We start from the raw sequence: 20509 nt of genomic DNA, 5'->3' as shown, positions 1-20509 counted from the left end.
TTTGACAAGACTTGCGCTATTCCACGTGAACAGGTGAAAATCACAAATTGTCTCCCCACACTCGTGGACGTACAGATCCACAGACACAGCCATTGTCTTATTTTAGTGTGTTACATCCTCATTGAGACTCACAGATAGACATACAATATGTTTGTGAAGTGCAATACGCTGTTGTTTTTTTTTAACCCTTCAGCGAAGCAACACCTGGGCATGGCGAGTTTTTTAACCCTTCAGCGAAGCAACAGCTGGGCATGGCCAGTATGATATCTAAGACTCATGGAGGAACTTGTACGTAAATCACACGTGGGACAAAGATTTAGTGGGATACGTAATTTGTGCATTTGCAAGAGTCACAAAGACATTATGAGTAACACAGTGAAAGTGAATCGAACTTTGTACTGTATCCAAACATCATGAGCGAAGTGCTCAGATGGGAATGCTAATCCTAATTAATGCAAAGGAAAACTGATGTCTCATAAGGTCCTTGTGCACGTGCTTACCTCACCAGCTCCTCCATGATCCACAGATGACCATCCGACCCCGATTCCCCTACTCTGGTGTTCGGGAGTGAGGAGGGACTTGTTTATGTAGCGGCACAGACTGGTCTCTGTCGTGAGCCATTGCACTGAGCAGTTGGAGTCGTTTGTTGTGGTGTGTGATGGCACAGGAACGAGTCTGCTGCAGGAGGTTGTTTACGTGGTGAGTCGTGGTGCTGAAGCAGACGAATCGGCACTGATCAACATTGATGACTTCGTCCCTGTGCTTGAATACCCTCAACCAGGCATTGATGCTATCAAGGTATTGATAAGACGTGCACACGGCAGTATACAACAGAACATTATGAAGCTAACATAGTTATGAATGTCCGCATGTGGTTTTCCCATGAAGATTCAAATTACACGGTCATTATACTTCCATTCCGGCACTCTGCATGTGCCAGCAATCCTTCATCATCCGCCATATCTTACATCTTGATACACAAAATATATCCTCGTCATCATTATATCTGATAGAAATATTGAATCTCCTCACTTTGATGAGGTGCTGGTCTTTCCAATCTGGACGTTTTGCATGTAGGACTCAAATGACACTCGTTGACGTTTTGCGCGAGTATTCACAACATGCAACAAGAAAAAGAGCAATCAGAGATTGCAAACCCTCGCCAGGATGTATTTTCAGTGGTTTTTAAGGCTTTTTGTGTTAAAACAAATATGGCGGCCGAACCACGTGACCGATGACGTCATCATTTTTTTTCTGCACCAGGTTGTGCCGACATGGCGCTCAAGAAATTTCATCTTGATTGGATGAACTTTTGTACTTGTCGAATTATGACGTCATAATGGAGGCACCTATGACATCACCATTAGCATATTTTATTCCCCATGGAGAGTGCTTCACAATGAGCCATGTCTCAATTTTTTCTATTCAGCGCTTTTGGAGATATTGAGGTGCAATTTTTTTCGGTTTTTCCAAGATGGCGGCCGAACCACGTGACCCATGACGTCATAATTATCATTAACAAATTAAACAGGTGGAGTTGCACCTATGGTGAAAATTTCCTGTCAATCGGATGTCGGACCAACGGTTGCAGAGAAAATCATATTTATTCTGTGCGAACAAACAAAGAGACAGTCAAACAAACAGACAAACAAACAAACAAACAGACAAACAAACAAGAAGACGTCATGCGGAGCACGATACTTGCAAAATCCACCGCCAACCCCCAAGAAAAAAAATTCCATTGATACAGCAAATTGTCCATTTCATCGAGATTAAAATTGACAATCTTGATCAAAGCTCGGGTCAACAGGAAGAAAAGTGATGATTTTTCAGATGAAAAATGATGATTTTGGAAGGTTGACCTTGAGTTGACCTTTGACCTTTTGACCTCAAAAATAGTTAGTTTCCCTATTTGTGACTCAATGTGCAAATGCTGTTCAATTTTCAAATCAATCAGATGAAAATTGTGGATTTTAAAAACTTGGCCTATGTTGACCTTTTGGCCGATGTTGACCCCAAAAATACTTGGTGGTTGAATTCAGTGACCAGATATGCAAGTCCTCTTCAAATTTCAAGTCAATTGGATGAAAATTGAGGATTTTAGAAATTTGGCCTATGTTGACCTTTTGGCCTATGTTGACCTCAAAGATAGTTGGTGGATGAATTCAGTGACCATATATGTAAATCCTCTTAGAAGTTCAAGTCAATCAAATGAAAATTGGTGATTTTAGAAATTCGGCCTATCTTGACCTTTTGGCCGATGTTTACCTAAAATATAATACGTGGTTGAATTCAGTGACCAGATATGCAAGTCCTCTTCTAATTTCAAGTCAATTGGATGAAAATTGAGGATTTTAGAAATTTGGCCTATGTTGACCTTTTGGCCTATGTTGACCTCAAATATACTTGGTGGTTGAATCCAGTGACCAGATATGCCAGTCCTCTTCAAATTTCAAGTCAATGGGATGAAAATTGAGGATTTTAGAAATTTGACCTATGTTGACCTTTTGGCCAATGTTTACCTCAACAATACTTGGTGGTTGAATTCAGTGACCAGATATGCAAGTCCTCTTCAAATTTCAAGTCAATCGGATGAAAATTGAGGATTTTATAAATTTAGCAAAGTTGGTGACCTTTGGCCTATGTTGACCTTTCGACCTATTGACCCCAAAAACAATAGGCTTCTTGCTTTTAACCAACTCTACCTTTTGGTGAAGTTTCGTGAAGATCGGTTGAAAATTGTGACCTGTAGGCCGGTGACAAACAAACAAACAGACAGACAGACAGACAGAACCACAAACGCAACACCCTCTCCTCTGGCGAGGGTAATAAGACTTACTAGTCGTAGATAGGCCTCTACCAGGCCCCATTGACTGGAATTCGACCGCACATGTTGTCATTTTCTACTTTATTGGTAATGGAGGTGGGAAATTCAGCTGTTATGGAAAGGAACCAGAGCAAATGTTCAATGGGTATTATGAACCCATAAAACCCATAAACCCATAAAACCCATAAACCCTATTATGAACCCATAAAAGTGATCACCAGCAGATCGTTGAAAATATCTAAAGATTATTCACATCTACCCCCATGCCCCATTTACAGAAACTCTTTCCTTCTCGATGTCTTGTTCAATGTGAAACACCAGCATGGCAGTTTATAGTTGGGTCGCAATTCAAACCCAGGCTAGACAACTCAGAGGCGAGTGTGCACGCCTCAAGGCCATCCTGCTCGCCCAGCTGAGTACGAAGGGATATTTAAATCAACAAGCAGACGAATCATGAAGACACGACCCTGAGATGCCCTTCCTATTTCCAACTGAAAGGGCAGTTTCGGTAAGTTTCACCTTCGTCAAGCGGACATGTGGAAGCATTGTGACTTTGGCTATACAAGCGTCAAATATGTCACAAAGCTAGGGCACACATGTCCGATGGAGGATTTTCAGCTACAGGGCTGTCGCAGATTTTTCATGTGAAGAAAATGGCCACAATTTTTCAAAATGGCCACAATTCCATTCTTAATGTTACCATATTTTTGTATATTATAGGGCTACTGTGTGCAGGAAGGGTGTCGGAGAGAACTCCATTCAATGTACAATGTGCGCTGAGTGGGTTCATCAAAAATGCAGTGGGTCTGAGAGGGTCATTTACCAGTGTGGCAGCTACATTCAAATGTAAGGTGTGCACAGAGGGAGCTGCAGATGGAGGAAATGTTGTGTTGGATCTTGGAGACGGCGTGAAGCTGGAAGGAGTGAAAACATTTTGCTACCTAGGAGACATGCTGAATGGAGAAGGTGGATCAGACTCGGCAACGGTTGCTAGAGTGAGATGTGCATGGAAGAAGTTTCGGGAACTGAGTGGCGTGCTGACGAGGAGGGGAGTGTCGTTGAAGCTGAAGGGAAAGGTGTATGCTGCATGTGTGAGAAGTGTTATGATTTATGGGAGCGAGACATGGGTAATGAACGTAGAGCAGCAACGAAGCCTGGAAAGGGTGGAAATGCGAATGGTTCGGTGGATGTGCGGAGTATCGTTGAGAGAGAGGAAGACAAATGATGAATTGCGAAAGATGATGGGAATAGAGCCTGTGATTGATGCTGTGAAGAGGAACAGGTTGAGATGGTTTGGTCATGTGTTGAGGAAGGATGAAAGTGACTGGTTGAGAAGAGTGATGGAAATGAATGTAGAAGGAAGTAGAGGACGGGGAAGACCGAGAAAGACTTGGCTAAAGATGGTGGAAGAAGAAATGCGGGCAAGGGGGTTATCAAGGAGAGATGCAGAAAATACGGCAAAATGGCGAAGATCGTCATGGGGACCGCAAGGCTAACCCCCGCTCTAGCAGGGAAAATGGCCTTAAAATGCCTGTTGTTGTTGTTGTTTTATGGGGCTGACAAGATGGCCTAGAGTCATGCACACTTGCCTCTGAGCCGTCTAGCCTGGGCTTGAATCCGATCCCGACCCAGCTATAAATTGTTATCCTAGTATTCTTCACAGACAGGGTGATTCATCAATGTGTGGGCCATCCCTGACGGATGTCAAACCTGGAACCCTGTCTGCCGGCATTAGTTGGTGGACGTTAAAGATCCCCCGGTTATTGTCCACTGCAGCGGTAGTGAAGAGGGTAGACGATATACTCAATCTCATAGCATCGACAGATTTTGTTTCTAAGATCAGTGGAGAGCAGAGGCAACATCTCGGTTGCTGATGACTGATGAGTACCACATCACGGCCTTGCTTGTGGGATTCCGTGTCAGGAAAGTCGGCGAGGATTCGATTATTCAACTTGGTTGAGTGAGCCCACCTGGTCAGTTCAAAGTTCTATCAGTCTGTTGCTGTGTAGATTTGTCAGGTCTGTCTGTTGTGCACCTTATCCATCATCAGACGAGCAGCTCGAGGTCGATGCTGTATATGGGCGAAGAATATGGAATACTGCATGCAGATAACAAAAACATGTTTATAATGGCACTGTGTTATCACCAATCATGGAGCTAGGCCAAACGATGTTAGTAACCGGTAATAGGATAACTTTAAAGTGATTATGTAGTTTTGTTCTGAATCTCATGTCGTTAGTTGGCACAATTATTCAATCATACCAAGCACTTCAGATTGTACGTCGTCTCGATGGCTGACACGTAGGAATACAAATATTACAGTATTATAGTGTACTATCCGGTGCTGCCCGGCTGGTTGAGCTTTTCCCGGTGGTGGTTTCTGGAAGGCAGCACTGCCCAGCCAGCATGTCTAGCTGGAGCCCATATAGGTCCTATGTGGGCTAACCTGTGGGGGTCCCAAGTGTGCACCGCACGTTGGCCCCAGCTGGATTTGTCCATAGGCTCCACCGTGGCCCAACTGGACTGGGCCACGTGGGCAGGGCATGGGGCTTTGTGGGCTGCCCCATGTGGGCTGGGCATTGGGCTTTGTGGGCTAGCCCACATAGGCTGGACATGGGATTTGCATGTGTTATACATGGATTTATCCTGGGCCTCATGTGAATGTAAATGGGTTGTAAATCAATACTGCATTAGCTTCAACATCACATCTGCTTTACTGTCAGTAGAAATATAGAATAGATTATATTTTAGAGAGGCTTTTGCTTGAAGTGATCTTAAAGAACATCCTACACGCCTGACCCCACATTCCATTATGCACTTTATAGTGGCCATTGGTGGTCCGAACTGTTGGCCAACGCTTAAAACCATGCCCAGATTATGAGGTATCTACACCCAAATTTTTGGGCCTCTCGGTGCCACGGTTTGGCCGTGAAAGAATAACCTACAAACGCACAAGTGCACAAACAAACACACAAACATCCAAACACTTGAAAATATTTACAAGATATCATGTAACATGAGAGACATTGTAAGACTTAATTGTTTCACATTCATAACATTATACAGAATTTTGTGACTTTTTCATGATCGGAGCGGGTAGGATTAGCGAACTGACAAAAATGGCAATATGGAAACATTTTATATGGTAAAGTTGTATATCATCTCACTCCAGATACATCAGAGCACCTTCGGAGGGGTTCGTAAGGATCTTGAAGAATAACCTGGAAAACTAGCTCAACCAAAATGTTTGTGAAAACAGAGTATCGTGCGGCAATGTTTGCTCATTTTTGGAACTCTTTCCCACACCGATCGATGAACTTACTTGAAATTATATTTCTAATTACTTAATCATATTCCTCACATCTGCACAAGCATTTCAAGCCATATTGGGCCCTAATAGACCAATGAATGATGAAACTATGTATAATATGCGTTATGTGCATACTATGCAGAATTGATCTCCATAAACTCCATGAAAACAAGAGGTTAATCCCCATACAAGTAGTTGGTGGCCATCTTGGAAAATGGCCGCTAATGCTGTTTTAGGGTAAATCAGCAATGGCATCAGATTTCCTTTAGGCATGCTCTACATGAAGGCCATCAAATTTCATGCTTGTATCATTCAAGTCACAACCCCCCCCCCCCCCCCCCAAAAATGTGTCACATATCAGCTGAGCCAATCGCAATTGCTCGCAGAAGCAGCGAGCACTATCCTTACATTCCATGATGTTCCTGAATTATTTAAACCTGGAATCTTCCGCTGATGTTTGTCCTGTTTCTTTCATGCAGGAAATGCCATCGCCTCGTATCATCAAAAGCCATTTGCCTTACCAGTTCCTCCCACAAGACCTCCATGCTGGCAAAGCACGGGTGAGGAAGGACTCTGTTCAGTCTTTGGCGAACGATTTACTCTCAATCGTTCGACACGCCAACATTCCCCCCCTTTTTTTTTTTTTTTTTAAATCCCATTAGACAAATATAAGTGATCAATGAGAAAGTGTTTTTAACCGGCGTGCCTTGGGCCACCATGTGTGCCTCGTTCATAAGATCTTCGAGCTCTCCTGGTATTTTGAATGCGAATACAGCAGTTCTTTTATTTCCGAGTGTAAACTTTGCACATGCGCATGATGTCCCGAACAACAGGTCATTTATATGGCACGGAACCCCAAAGATCTGGTCGTGTCATATTACCAGTTTCATCGCTCGTTGCGCTCCATGAGCTACCGTGGGACCTTCCAAGAGTTTTGCCGCCGTTTCATATACGACAAACGTAAGTATCATTTGTTGCTGCAAACCTGTGATTCATTCGTTATGATGAACGTGCTTCATTCGTTAAGATGGTCTACACTCAACACCTTTTTTCCCCATGTGCAAAGTATCAGCTAATGGCAGAGCTGGAAACAGGCTCAAGTTGCTGCAATCATTGGGAAAGAGTGTGGTCTATGAATGTGTAAAATCGTGTTGCTGCATTTAGGGGATGCATTACCACGAGTGATTCAAAAATACATTTCATAATTACCCTTCTCCCCTTCAATGTAACCACCTTGTGAGGCAAGGCAATTAACCTAGCATTACTAATACTACTACTAATTTCGTTGTCCACAAAGGCCACTACTACTACTATGACTACAACTACTTTGTGAGTGGCCCCAATTATTTTCACTACCTTGTGGGGTCGGCCAAGCAAAGTTTTTGGCCCAAGTCTTTCACGAACCGGATGTCCAGGCCTGCGGTTCGACTGAAGATGACTTGGGCAGCAAATTGTAATTTGTTCAGGCTGCTGGTGATAGCTTGCGTACTCTTCGTGAAACCGTACCGAATGGACAGACAAACGCTGTTCCAGATGGCATTGCCCTATGGGCTACACTGTAAAAAGATGGCTGCCGAACCACGTGACCGATGACATCATCAATTTTTTTTTTCTCGACCAATTTATCCCAAGATCACGCTCAAGAAATTTCATACTGATCTGATCAAGCATTCTACTTGTATATTTATGACATCATAATAAAAGCACCATAATATGACATCATCATTAACATGTTATTCCCCATGGGGAGTACTTTACTTTGAGCCACCTTTCATTTTTTTCCCCATGGAGCTTTTTCAGAGATATAGAGGTGCAACGTTTTTCGGTTTTTCCAAGATGATGCCCATACCACATGACCTATGACGTCATAATGATCATTATAAATTTCTACAGGAGGAGGCGCTCCTTTCATGAAAATTTTGTGTCAATCAGACCAACGGTTGCAGAGAAAACCAATTTTAAAATGAATAAACCTGCAAAATGTCAACGGAAAGGACATACAGACATACAGACATACAGACATTTCTTCTTCCTCTTTAGTATGTAGCATAAGGCTGTTGGGAGCATCATTTGCTGGGGATGCAGTGTCCCCTTGTAGTTTAGAGCAGGAATTTGTAATTAGTTCAGGATGCCAGCAATAGCTCGCCTACCCTTCACGAAGGACACCGTGCATCTTTAACATGGGCACAAACTAATGCTGGCAGACCAGACGCCCGGCTTAACTTCCATCCAAAGGACGATGAATGACCCTACCTGTGAAGCACCAAGATGACAGTTTCCGGCTCGGTCAGGATTTGAACCCAGGCTAGACAGCTGGTGGACAACTTCACATACCTCTAGTCGAGGCTATCCTGGCAGCCCCTGTCATTCCCTGAGCACCATTGAGTTGTGGGTCAGTACTATGAAATCCAAGGTCCGAGTACTTCATTGCAACCCATAACTGTATTCGCACTAACTGAGTCCATGTGGCACTGAGATGACAATCTATTTCTCTTTTAACTTGACAGTGGGATACGGATCTTGGTTTGGACATGTTCAGGCGTTCTGGTCACACCGAAAGGGTGACAATATCCTCTTCCTCAAATATGAAGACCTCCATAAGGTATGCTTACACTGTCTATTTAGTACCTCCGCCACCAAAGGTGGATGGAGGTTATGTCTGTCCGTTTGTCCGTTTGTTTGTGAACAAGATATCTCAAAAATTTGTGGATGGATTTGGACGTAATTTGGCAGAGAGGTAGCGTATGTGACAAGGACGAAATGATTAGATTTTGGGGAAGATCCGGATTCGGATCCGGCTAGTATAAAATTTTAAGTGATTCTTCGCCCTTGGGAGATGGGGTCAAAAACGATACATAGCAGGATATCTCAAAAAGTTGAGGACGGATTTGGACGAAACTTGGTGGACCGGTTGAGTGTCTGACAATGACTAATTGATTCGATTTTGGTGAAGATCTGAATGTGGATTTGGATATGAGAATTATTTAATTATTTAAGTGGTTCTTCACCATTGGGTTACAGGGCCAAAAACGATACATAGCAAGATATCTCAAAATGTTGAGGACGGATTTGGACGAAACTTGGTGGACCGGTTGAGTGTCTGGCAATGACTAATTGATTCGATTTTGGTGAATATCTGAATGTGGATTTGGATATGAGAATTATTTAATTCTTTAAGTGGTTCTTCACCATTGGGTTACAGGGCCAAAAACGATACATAGCAAGATATCTCAAAATGTTGAGGACGGATTTGGACGAAACTTGGTGGACCGGTTGAGTGTCTGACAATGACTAATTGATTCGATTTTGGTGAAGATCTGAATGTGGATTTGGATATGAGAATTATTTAATTCTTTAAGTGGTTCTTCACCATTGGGTTACAGGGCCAAAAACGATACATAGCAAGATATCTCAAAATGTTGATTACGGATTTGGACGAAACTTGGTGGACCGGTTGAGTGTCTGGCAATGACTAACTGATTCGATTTTGGTGAAGATCTGAATGTGGATTTGGATATGAGAATTATTTAATTCTTTAAGTGGTTCTTCACCATTGGGTTACAGGGCCAAAAACGATACATAGCAGGATATCTCAAAAAGTTATCGATGGATTTTGACGAAACTTGTTGGGCAGGTTGTGTGTGTGACAAGGAAGAATCGATTCAATTTTGGTGAAGATCTGGATCCGGATCCAGCTAGTAGAATTTTTAAAGTGATTCTTCACCATTGAGTGATATGGCCAACCAGGTGGAGGTATGCTCTCTACTGAGTGCCGTTGTAGTTACATGTGCAAAACATCCCATGATACCTCCCACAACAATTTGCCAACAATTTGCCATCATGTGCTGGCACACCATTAGTAACTTTTGAAACATTGACACTGTTCATTCCCAGAAGGATGAAAATACCCTTTTGAGGAAAAGCAACAAAAAAAAAAACGATAGCAAAATATTGTTCTTCCTAATACCCCCCTGTTGTCTCATCAGGACCTTTCTGGTGCTCTGAGAAACCTAGTGGCCTTCTTGGGGGTCAAATACAACAAGGAGCAAATGGATGGTCTTCATGGATTCTGCCAACAGCTCATCGATCAACGCTGCAACACCGATGCCTTGCCTATCGGTCGAGGCACGTTCGAGCAATTCCCTGATGGTGTTTTATCCACAATAAATATATAAATAATTACGAGTTGTTGCACGATGCAGAGAGATTAGAGCACGTCGAGAAGCTCAATTTTACAACCATTAGCAGACACATTTGTGACGTCTTTGCCAGTGGCAAGACCAATATGAAACTGCACGTTTATTTTTGTTTCTACCTTTCTTAATTACTCCCGCCAGGGAGTAATGCATTCGATCGTGTCCGTCCGTGTGTGTGTGTGTTCGTATGTTCGTTTGTTCGTATGTACGTGTGTTCGTATGTTCGTGTGTTCGTGTGTTTGTGAACAAGATATCTGGAAAAATTCTGAACGGATTTGGATGAAAGTTGGTGGGATGATTGCCCTTGGGATAAGGAAGAATTGATTAGTTTTTTGTGAAGCTCAGGATATTATTCCGGATCCAGGAATTTTTTGGGGGGAATTTTTTTGGGGAATTTTTTTTCTTTCTGTTTTACTGCATTAAAGCTTTTGTTCTTATTCTTAAATGATGTTTTTCTCCTCTAATTCCGAGATATATCAAAATAAATGCTCTGACAGTTAGGGCCTACTTTAATTTTCATTTATTGTTTTGGGGAGAGGGGATGTTAAACAAAACGTATTATTCCAACTAAACCCACGGCGGGAGTTTGCGCCCTACTGAGTGGCGTTCTAGTTGCAATTTAAATTTATATAAATACAAAAAACATTTTCATTTATTTTTGCTTCTTTCTTTCTTGAGCTTCAGTGGTACAGTCTACAGAAAGATGATGGGTAGTTTGTGAATACTAAATCCATAACATGGTGGGTAGTGTATAGTATTAATTCCATAACATGATAGGTAAAGTGTAATACTAATTCCATAACATGGTGGGTAGTGTGTGAATACTAATTCCATAACATGGTGGGTAGTGTATGAATACTAATTCCATAACATGGTGGGTAGTGTATAGTATTAATTCCATAACATGATAGGTAGCATGTAATACTAATTCCATAACATGGTGGGTAGTGTATGAATACTAATTCCATAACATGGTGGGTAGTGTATAGTATTAATTCCATAACATGATAGGTAGCATGTAATACTAATTCCATAACATGGTGGGTAGTGTGTGAATACTAATTCCATAACATGATTAGTGGTGTGTAGTACTAATTCCATAACATGATGGTTAGAGTGTCGCACTATTTCTATAAAATGATGGGTAGTGTATAATATTAATTCCATAACATGATGGGTAGTTTATCATACTAATTCCATAACATGATTAGTGGTGTGTAGTAATAATTCCATAACATGATAGGTGGAGTGTAATACTAATTCCATAACATTGTGGGTCGTGTGTGAATACTAATTCCATAACATGATGAGTAGTGTGTAGCACTAATTCCATAACATGATATGTAGCGTGTAATACTAATTCCATAACATGGTGGGTAGTGTATAATGCCAATTCCATAACATGGTGGGTAGTGTATAATATTAATTCCATAACATGATGGGTAGTGTATAATGCTAATTCCATAACTTGGTGGGTAGTGTATAATACTAATTCCATAACATGATGGGTAGTGTATAATGCTAATTCCATAACTTGGTGGGTAGTGTATAATATTAATTCCATAACAAATGGGTAGTGTATAATGCTAATTCCATAACATAATGGGTAGTGTATAATATTAATTCCATAACATAATGGGTAGTGTATAATGCTAATTCCATAACACGATGGGTGGAGTGTAATACTAATTCCATAACATGATGGGTAGAGTGTCGTACTAATTTCATAACATGATGTGTATTGTATAATTCTAATTACATAACATGATGGGTATTGTATAATTCTAATTACATAACATGATGGGTATTGTATAATTCTAATTACATAACATGATGGGTATTGTGCGTACTAATTGCTTGAGGTATTGCTGGTGTGTAGTCCTAATTATGGGTGATATGTAGTACCTGTTCCATAAGGTGATAGGTGGTGTGTAGTACTAATTCCATAAGGTGATACATGGTGTGTACTACTAATTCCTTAAGGTGATATGTGGTGTTTCGTGTTAATTCCTTAAGGTGATATGTGGTGTTCAGTACTAATTCCTTAAGGAATTATACATTTATGTCGTTCCTAAAGACCCTACATCAACAGCTGGAAACTTCCCTAATTTTTTTCTACAACCTTAAAAATTATTATTTTATTTCAATTGAATGATGTTATGAATTTGGGTAGAGGAATATCTAGAGTCAGGTAGATCTGTATAGGTAGGTATTCGACTGTCGCGATAGGGAATCTACCCTGTAATAAGTTCTGTGTTTTTAGGCAGTTTGTCAGGATAAGAGTATACCTGTGAACATACCAGGATGTTCGGGTGTTAAATAGTGTAGGGAATAAGATAACACCCCTTGTGTGTCAGACCTGGTAATCATTCCTTTGTCCCTTATGGCAACGCACACCTATAAACACTTAGATAGGTCCTTTAGTGCACACATTAATTAATTCCCCTACCTTACCACAACGACTTTGGAAAATGGGCATGAAGCCAGATCGGGGCACTGCCGGATGGCCGCCGCCGGCCACACCTCCGGCTGGCCTAGCAACATCGCGTGACACGAGCTATAACGACGCCACAGGGAACGGGTGATTGGTTGGCACGAAAGGCGCGAACCTCCAGCCAATCAGGGCGGGAGGCGCGAAGACGCAACGGAGGAGGAGGTGGTTCATTGGAGGGAAGGCGGGAGATGGTTCGGTGGACGGCGAGAAGCTGGAAGGGACTGGTTGGTGGCGTGCCAAGGCTGACGTCACTGCCGAAGGTTATAAAAGAACGGCGGCACGACATTTTGTCTCTCTTCGCTTTGCGCTTCCTCGCTGGTCTGTTGTCTCTGCGTTTCCCTTCTTGGTCTTGAGAGGTCCTGGTGGTCGTTGGTTCGCCATCTTCGTGGTGCTTGGAGTGGTGCTCGGTGCTTGGAGCGGTGCTCGGTGCATCTGGAGCTTGGAGTGGTGCTGGGGCCTCGTGTGCGATCGACCCGGAGCTTGGAGCCGGACGAGGCCGCATTGAACGACGGACATTAAAGACGCACCACATTTCACACGTACACAACAGACAGTTATTTTTGCAATTCATTCCTGTGTGGCGTATTTGAAGTGAGGTATGTGGGATCCCAATTTAGAGTCTTTATTTATTCATCGTCGCGTTTTATTGTTTCGGGTTCCGTCAAATAAATCATTATTTTTGTACATTAAATCTTGTGTTGTGCGAGTTCGTTAATTCCCTGCAGGATCGGAGCTGCCGTCGGTTCACTCAAAGTAAGCGCTTTTGCCGCATCTTCCTCTTCCCTTCTTCCTCCCGCGGGTTTATATCAAAGTCCGTTTTGATCGTCGCCTCCAGTAAATCCGTTTGGTCCATCCGCGGTCCCTGGTGTTAACCTGGAAGGGATCGCGCGACAACTGTTGTCAAGGAGTGGGATAGAACCCTGTGATAAATTTGGTGTCAAGAGTATGGAGAATCTGGAAACTTTTTTTTGTCGGAGGCGATAAATTGGAATAGTCGATCGGTGTGTGGGACACGAACAGCGCGTCAGTTAAAATTTAAATTTTATTCCTGGTAAAAGCCGCGCGGGGAAGCGACCTCTTCTTTACGGATGGAAGAGGTAAGCAATATGGAAGAAAGGAGAATGGAAGGTGTGTTGAGCCTTGGAAGTGAGTTGCATGTAGACTGGGGGAATTCAGCGAAGGGATGGAGCTTCCCCCGCCGCAAGGACGGCGCCGATAGATACCCAGGCTTTAATGCAATTTATGAAGGGAATGGAGGAGAGAATGGATAACAACATGAGGGAATGGCGGGAAGAATGGAGGAGAGACAGGAAAAAATATGCTGAACAAAGGGGAGCCAAAACGAAAGAAACGAAAACCCCATGTGAGCAAACGAATGAGATAAAGAAAGAACAAAAGAATGATTCACACGGGGCCTAGGAGGAGCCAAGGGTGGCAGAAATTCAATCTAAACGGGGGGGGGGGGGGGGGGAATTCAAATTGGGAATGGAGGAGAGTACGGCCCATGCAGATGTGCACGGGGCTCAGGATGGCAATTAAATTAAAATTGGAAGGGAATGGCGAGTGTCGAAATTTAGATGGGGAATGCCTGCAGGTAGAGGAGTGTCCACAGGTGAACGTGGAGTGCCCACAGGTGAACGTGGAGTGCCAAGAGGTGAATGGGGAATGTGAAAATTGTAATGGAGGATGTTTCCCACCTGCTGGCCTGTAGGTTTATCGGGGCCGGGTGGATGTCACAACACCCCAACCTGTGGATGGATTTGGATCCTTGCTGTGCCAGGGCGGTGGTGCAGAGCAAGAGGGGGTAACATTATTGGGGGTCCGTGTGGTGGAGCCGGACCGGGTATTTATTGGGGAAAGCCTGTGGGGGCCGCAAATGACTAGTAATGGTGATGAGCATGATGTGACCCAGCGGCTGTGGACCTGGGACAGTCCCATGGAGATAGGGTTTGACCAGGCCCAAAGGAGTTTGGGGGATGAGGTGAGTCGGTCCAAGGAGGAGGTTGAGGTGACCGAGAGGCCCCCACCACGAACACCAATTGGGTACAGGAGGCTCCAAAATTGCAGAACCAGTTGGGGGAGTGTTTTGGCTCCGGGCTGGATTTGGATATTGGAGGATTGGGAGATCGAGCCTCCGACGATTTGGTCCCCGTAGGGAATTTGGACCAGCTGCAGGGAGGGGCAGAACAACCTGAGGGAGGGGTTGTTACCTGCAGTTGCGGTTTGGGACGGGAAATGCAAATTGTAAAAAGGAAATTTAAAATAAAATTAAAATGGGAGGTTGATGTGGAGCAGCCATGGAGGGAGTTGGTCCCCAGGCTGTGGAATTTGGACCAGGAGAGGTCATTGGTGATGGCCTCGGGCAAAACTTGCCCCTTTCAAAATTTGGTAATGCCAGCCAGCTGGGGGGGGGGGGGGCTGGGCTGGCGAGATTTGGACATGGGGTCCAGCCATGGGTGTTGTGGTACGACCAGGGCCCCACGGGGGGTCTGCTGGAGTGTGGCGTGCCTTGTCTGTCGGGACACCGCCCGAGCATGTGGCTCGGGCCGGCAGGGTCACCGGACCCTGGTGGGGGTTAAGACCTCCCGGGGGTCCGGGGTGGTTTCTCAAGCCTGGGATTGCAAATATTGAGGACCACTAGGGGGAGGTGTTGTGGGTTGCGCTTTGGTGGTGGCACCACGGACGGCCAACTTGGGCCTGATGTAGTGACCACCCGGGCATGCGGCCTGGCACCCTCTCCCCGAGACTCTGGGACAGCCAGCATGTGGTGACCTGCCATGCTGTGCTGGGCCATGGATGCGGGTCAAACCGAATGGACAGGAATGAGATAGCCCACCGGACAACCTTTGGGGCATCTGTGGAACGTGATGGTGTGAGAGTGACCTTCTATAGATGTTCCGTTATGATTTGTGGACTCTGGGTTTGGGAAGAGAGCCATGGGAATGTGATCGGGAATGTGTAACGTGCCGAGCATATGGGCCATGCTCGGCTGGCATGTGTATGGCAAAGCATCTTTCTTTGGTGAGTTTAGTAAAATGTGAAAAATGTTTGGCATGGATAAGCTCGGGGTTATATGCAAATTTAAGGGTGGATTTTTTTTGAAATGTCATGGTGGGCACTGCACCATGACACCATTATTGATCCAGGTGTGCTGGACCAGAGTGTTGGAAGCTGTGATAAAATTGATAGGTTAGCAGGACACAGCCTTCAACTGGTTGCGGGGGCGATTGCGCCAATATTTGGGACGCGGGGTTATGGGGATGTAGTTGTGTAGTCTGAGGGTCAACGTGGTGCTGTGCGTGTCCGAGGTGTGTGGACCATGTCGTCTGGGTGGGTCTCCTGGTGGAGCATGGCTGTCGACTGGACCTTGGTGTGGTCAAGTGTGGGTGAGCACTGGGGGCTGCCGTTCTGTGGACTGGGGGACGAGAGGGCGGTGTCGGTGACGTGAGGGGAATGCCACGCCCTGCGACCGTCTCCCCCAGGGCCGAGGTTGTGCGTGCAGTAGTGTTGTTGGCAGCAGGTGCTCACCACATTGGCCAGCTGGGGCTAGTGCAGCTGTGTTCCTCACAGGTGGGGCCGAAGGATGGATGGTGGGTCGCACCCTTATGGACACTCATGGGCCATGTTGGCGTTTTGACTGCTCACCTTGTTCCGATGACCCTTGCACGACAGAGGTGCGGAGCTGTCGTAGCCACAGGTAGTTGTTTAGAACAGTTCACCGTTGGATGCGGGTCCACATACCTGCCAGTACAGTGGGGACAAAAGAGAAATTTGGAAGAATTTGATTGTCCAAGGATAAATTTTGGGATTTTGATGGTGGATGGCACTTTGGACCTGACAAACTGGAAATTACCTGCACAGCAAGGTAGAGGTAAGGCCTTGATTTTTACTGTCCCAGGCTTCAGGACTTGCTATGTAAATTTGGGGACATGTAATTTGGAGTTGGGGGCGGGAGAGAGTGATGACATGGCCGGTGAGGGGGAATGGAATGGGTGCCACAACAGAGTCTTGTGGGTGGCGTTTGTTTTTGTGTTGTGGTGATGTGTTTTCATGTGGTCGCGAGAGTGGAGATAATGGAGGATGAGTGATGATTATTGAGTTTTGAAATGTGCTTCTGGAAACATGTGATTCAACTGTGAATGGGGATTTCACAATAGCAGGCCATGGCAACGTTTTGTAACATCTTTTGTACCATCTGCTCGGAATTGTAATGGAGGATTGAATGGCAGCGGGGGAGGAAATGTGTTTTGGGATCTTGTGGGTGGGGAAGGTGTGTGTGCCCGCAGGCACAGATCAAGCTCGGAGGAGCGATTCCTGCGCCCCCCCCCCTCTGTGGCAATTACTCCTGGCAGCCAGTGGTATCTGGAAATTGGAGCTCGTCGGTGGAGGGTCTGGTTGGGCGCCGTGGGGTAAAGGAGACCCCCGGCGACCCAGGGAGCTGCGCAGAAGCAGGAGGCCACAGAGGAGCCTGGGGTTTGGAGATCCTCACCGGCATGGTAACGGCGGAAAGGGCTATTGGGTTGTCATGGGGCCAAGAGGTAAAGGGGGGGGGGGGGGGGCAATGAACTTGTGAGTCGGTTGACTTGTGTTTGGGACTGCGGGCACCACAGCCTGAAGCGCCCCACCATCTTGTTGTGCGGTACCTCCCCGCTGCCTAGTTGAAAGAAATGCACACCATGAATATGACATCAATGCCATGGTCCTGCAGGGGGTGTAATCAGTAAGTGCTTGAAATGATTTTGTGTGTAAGGATTTTTGGAATGAGTATGCGTGGATAAGGGGTTTGTGTCGAATGAATGAGGGCGAAATCCACCGAGCCATGTCACTCACCTGTAACATCTGGCCAGGGCCCGTGGAAATTTAGGGGTGCATTGGGATGGCCCCCCAGGTAAGGTTGCATCTTGTGGCATCCACCGGGGGACGCGGTCTGTAAACCGGTGTATGTACAAATGTTTATTGGAGTTTTGAATTTTTAGTTAAGGGTAAGTTTTGTGGTTAAGGTAGATTTTGCATGTTGTTTGTTTCCTCCCTCCGCAGGAACAACGAAGGAAATGATTGTACATATTTGCATGACTGTCAAGGGGATTAGCATGTTAAGGAGAATAGGTAGGAAGTCCGGCTCACTTCCCACAGCACTCCTGATTTATTTCGTCGGTTAATTAAGTGTGTGACAGTAAGTGTTTAGACTGGAATGGTAGCGCCTGCAGTGAACCTAGCAGGAGCTATGGTTCCGGGGGGGGGGGGGGGGGGGGGCTGTGTTATGAATCTGGGTGGAGGAATATCTAGAGTCAGGTAGATCTGTATTGGTAGGTATTCGACTGTCGCGATAGGGAATCTACCCTGTAATTTCTGTGTTTTTAGGCGGTTTGTCGGGATAAGAGTATACCTGTGAACATACCAGGATGTTCGGGTGTTAAATAGTGTTGGGAATAAGATAACACACCTTGTGTGTCAGACCTGGTAATCATTCCTTTGTCCCTTATGGCAATGCACACCTATAAACACTTAGATAGGTCCTTCAGTGCACACATTAATTAATTCCCCTCCCTTACCACAACGACTTTGGAAAATGGGCAGGAAGCCAGACCGGGGCACTGCCGAATGGCCGCCACCGGCCACACCTCCGGCTGGCCTAGCAAAATCATGTGACACGAGCTATAACCACGCCACAGGGAACGGGTGATTGGTTAGCACGAAAGGCGCGAACCTCCAGCCAATCAGGGAGGGAGGCGCGAAGACGCAACGGAGGAGGAGGTGGTTCATTGGAGGGAAGGCGGGAGATGGTTCGGTGGACGGCGGGAAGCTGGAAGGGACTGGTTGGTGGCGCGCCAAGGCTGATGTCACCGCCGAAGGTTATAAAAGAATGGCGGCACGACATTTTTTCTCTCTTCGCTTTGGGCTTCCTCACTGGTCTCTTGTCTCTGCGCTTCCCTTCTTGGTCTTGAGAGGTCTTGGTGGTCGTTGGTTCGCCATCTTCGTGGTGCTTGGAGAGGCGCTCGGTGCTCGGTGCTTGGAGCAGTGCTCGGTGCATCTGGAGCTTGGAGTGGTGCTGGGACCTTGTGTGCGATCGACCCGGAGCTTGGAGCCGGACGAGGTCGCATTGAACGACGGACAGCTAAGATGCACCACATTTCACACGTACACGACAGACAGTAATTTTTGCAATTCATTCCTAAATGGCGTATTTGAAGTGAGGTGTGTGGGATCCCAATTTAGGCTCTTTAGTTATTCATCGTCGCGTTTCATTGTTTCGGGTTCCGTCAAATAAATCATTATTTTTGTACATTAAATCTTGTGTTGTTCGAGTTCGTTAATTCCCTGCAGGATGGGAGCTGCCGTCGGTTCACTGAAGGTAAGCGATTTTGCCGCATCTTCCTCTTCCCTTCTTCCTCCCGTGGGTTTATAGCAAAGTCCGTGTTTGATCGTCGCCTCCAGTAAATCCGTTTGGTCCATCCACGGTCCCTGGTGTTAACCTGGAAGGGATCGTGCGACATTCGCGACAATACTAATTCCATAACATGATGGGTGGAGTGTAATACTAATTCCATAACATGGTGGGTAGTGTATAATGCTAATTCCATAACATGGTGGGTAGTGTATAATATTAATTCCATAACATAATGGGTAGTGTATAATGCTCATTCCATAACATCGTGGGTAGTGTATAATACTGTTATGGATTTGAGAATTGTGTTTTTTTTGTGTTGTTGTAAAATATCACCCTCCTTCCTCCATTTGTTGTGTATAAAGGTCAAAGGTCGTTCCCGTTAGTTATTCCATATACCACACGTAGCCAATCATAGATTTCCTCCTTGTTCAGTAGTTATCTCCTTATTATGTGTATTAGATTAAGGCTGTGTCTTCCATTAATTAACACTCCATTGCACCGAATTCAAATGAGGTAGATTCCCTTCACATTCCCCTTTCGTCAATTGCCAACTGCATTGAGCGGTTTGCTGCATTCTGCCGCTGCTGTGGGGTTGTGGTTTTTCGCAGCAAGACTCCATTAGCCAAGAGGTCATCTCGGAGCCGAAGGTGGGAGGAGTCGGCCCAGCACCGGGAACAAGGCGTGGCCTTGCCAACGCCTCCTCTAAGGGCGGGATCGGTGAGCCCTCGTGACCAATCAGGGCCGAGGCGAGCTCACCGATGGGCGTGTCCTGGAGGCCGGCGGCTTGATCGCCCGAGGCGTTATATAAGCGCACGCGAAAGCTTTCAGAAAAGGACAAGTGAATACCTAAGAGAGTCCTGAGAGTTGCGTGAGAGAAACGGCAGAGTAGAGAGAGAGAACCCGTCACGCCAGACCCCCCCCCACCAGCAGCTTTGACTCCACCAAGTAGCGTGGCTCCACCAGGCAGCTTCGACCCATTACCCCGCGGGAACCAGGATCGGTGGCATCGGTGGCCGTCGAGGTCCAGCCCGACATCCCGTGCGGGATCAAGCCCGAACCATCTGCCCCAGCTGAACCTTCCTCTCTCCTTCCAGTCCTTCATTCCTGCCATTCCATCCTTCTGTGTTCGTGAGTTTGTTCTGTGTGTCTTGTCCTGGGGTATAAGTTAAGCCTGTTTAGTTAAGTTAATTTGCACTGTGTCCTTCTGGTCCGTCCCTCTTTCTGTCTTTATTTTCTTATCTTTCCGTCCTCCTTGGTTACTTTTCATCATGTACATAATAAGTAGTAATAAATT

At 45.4% G+C, this 20509-nt stretch overlaps 1 protein-coding gene across 1 annotated transcript in view; it reads left to right on the top strand.

Annotated features, from left to right (window-relative positions):
* The window catches only part of SULT4A1 (sulfotransferase family 4A member 1), a 30103-nt gene that overhangs the window by 5841 nt on the left and 3753 nt on the right, over window positions 1-20509 (top strand). The window contains exons 2-6 of the mRNA XM_068110278.2: window positions 668-798; window positions 6617-6697; window positions 6971-7097; window positions 8645-8739; window positions 10124-10262. Coding sequence (XP_067966379.1) covers window positions 668-798; window positions 6617-6697; window positions 6971-7097; window positions 8645-8739; window positions 10124-10262 — 573 coding nt within the window. The remainder of the gene's footprint in view (window positions 1-667; window positions 799-6616; window positions 6698-6970; window positions 7098-8644; window positions 8740-10123; window positions 10263-20509) is intronic.

The sequence above is a fragment of the Myxine glutinosa genome, chromosome 1 (genome assembly GCF_964187855.1).
Source record: "Myxine glutinosa chromosome 1, kmMyxGlut1.1, whole genome shotgun sequence".
NCBI classification, from domain to species: Eukaryota; Metazoa; Chordata; class Myxini; order Myxiniformes; family Myxinidae; genus Myxine; species Myxine glutinosa.
Note: the sequence above shows the minus strand (reverse complement) of the source record. Positions and strands in the feature narration are given on the sequence as shown.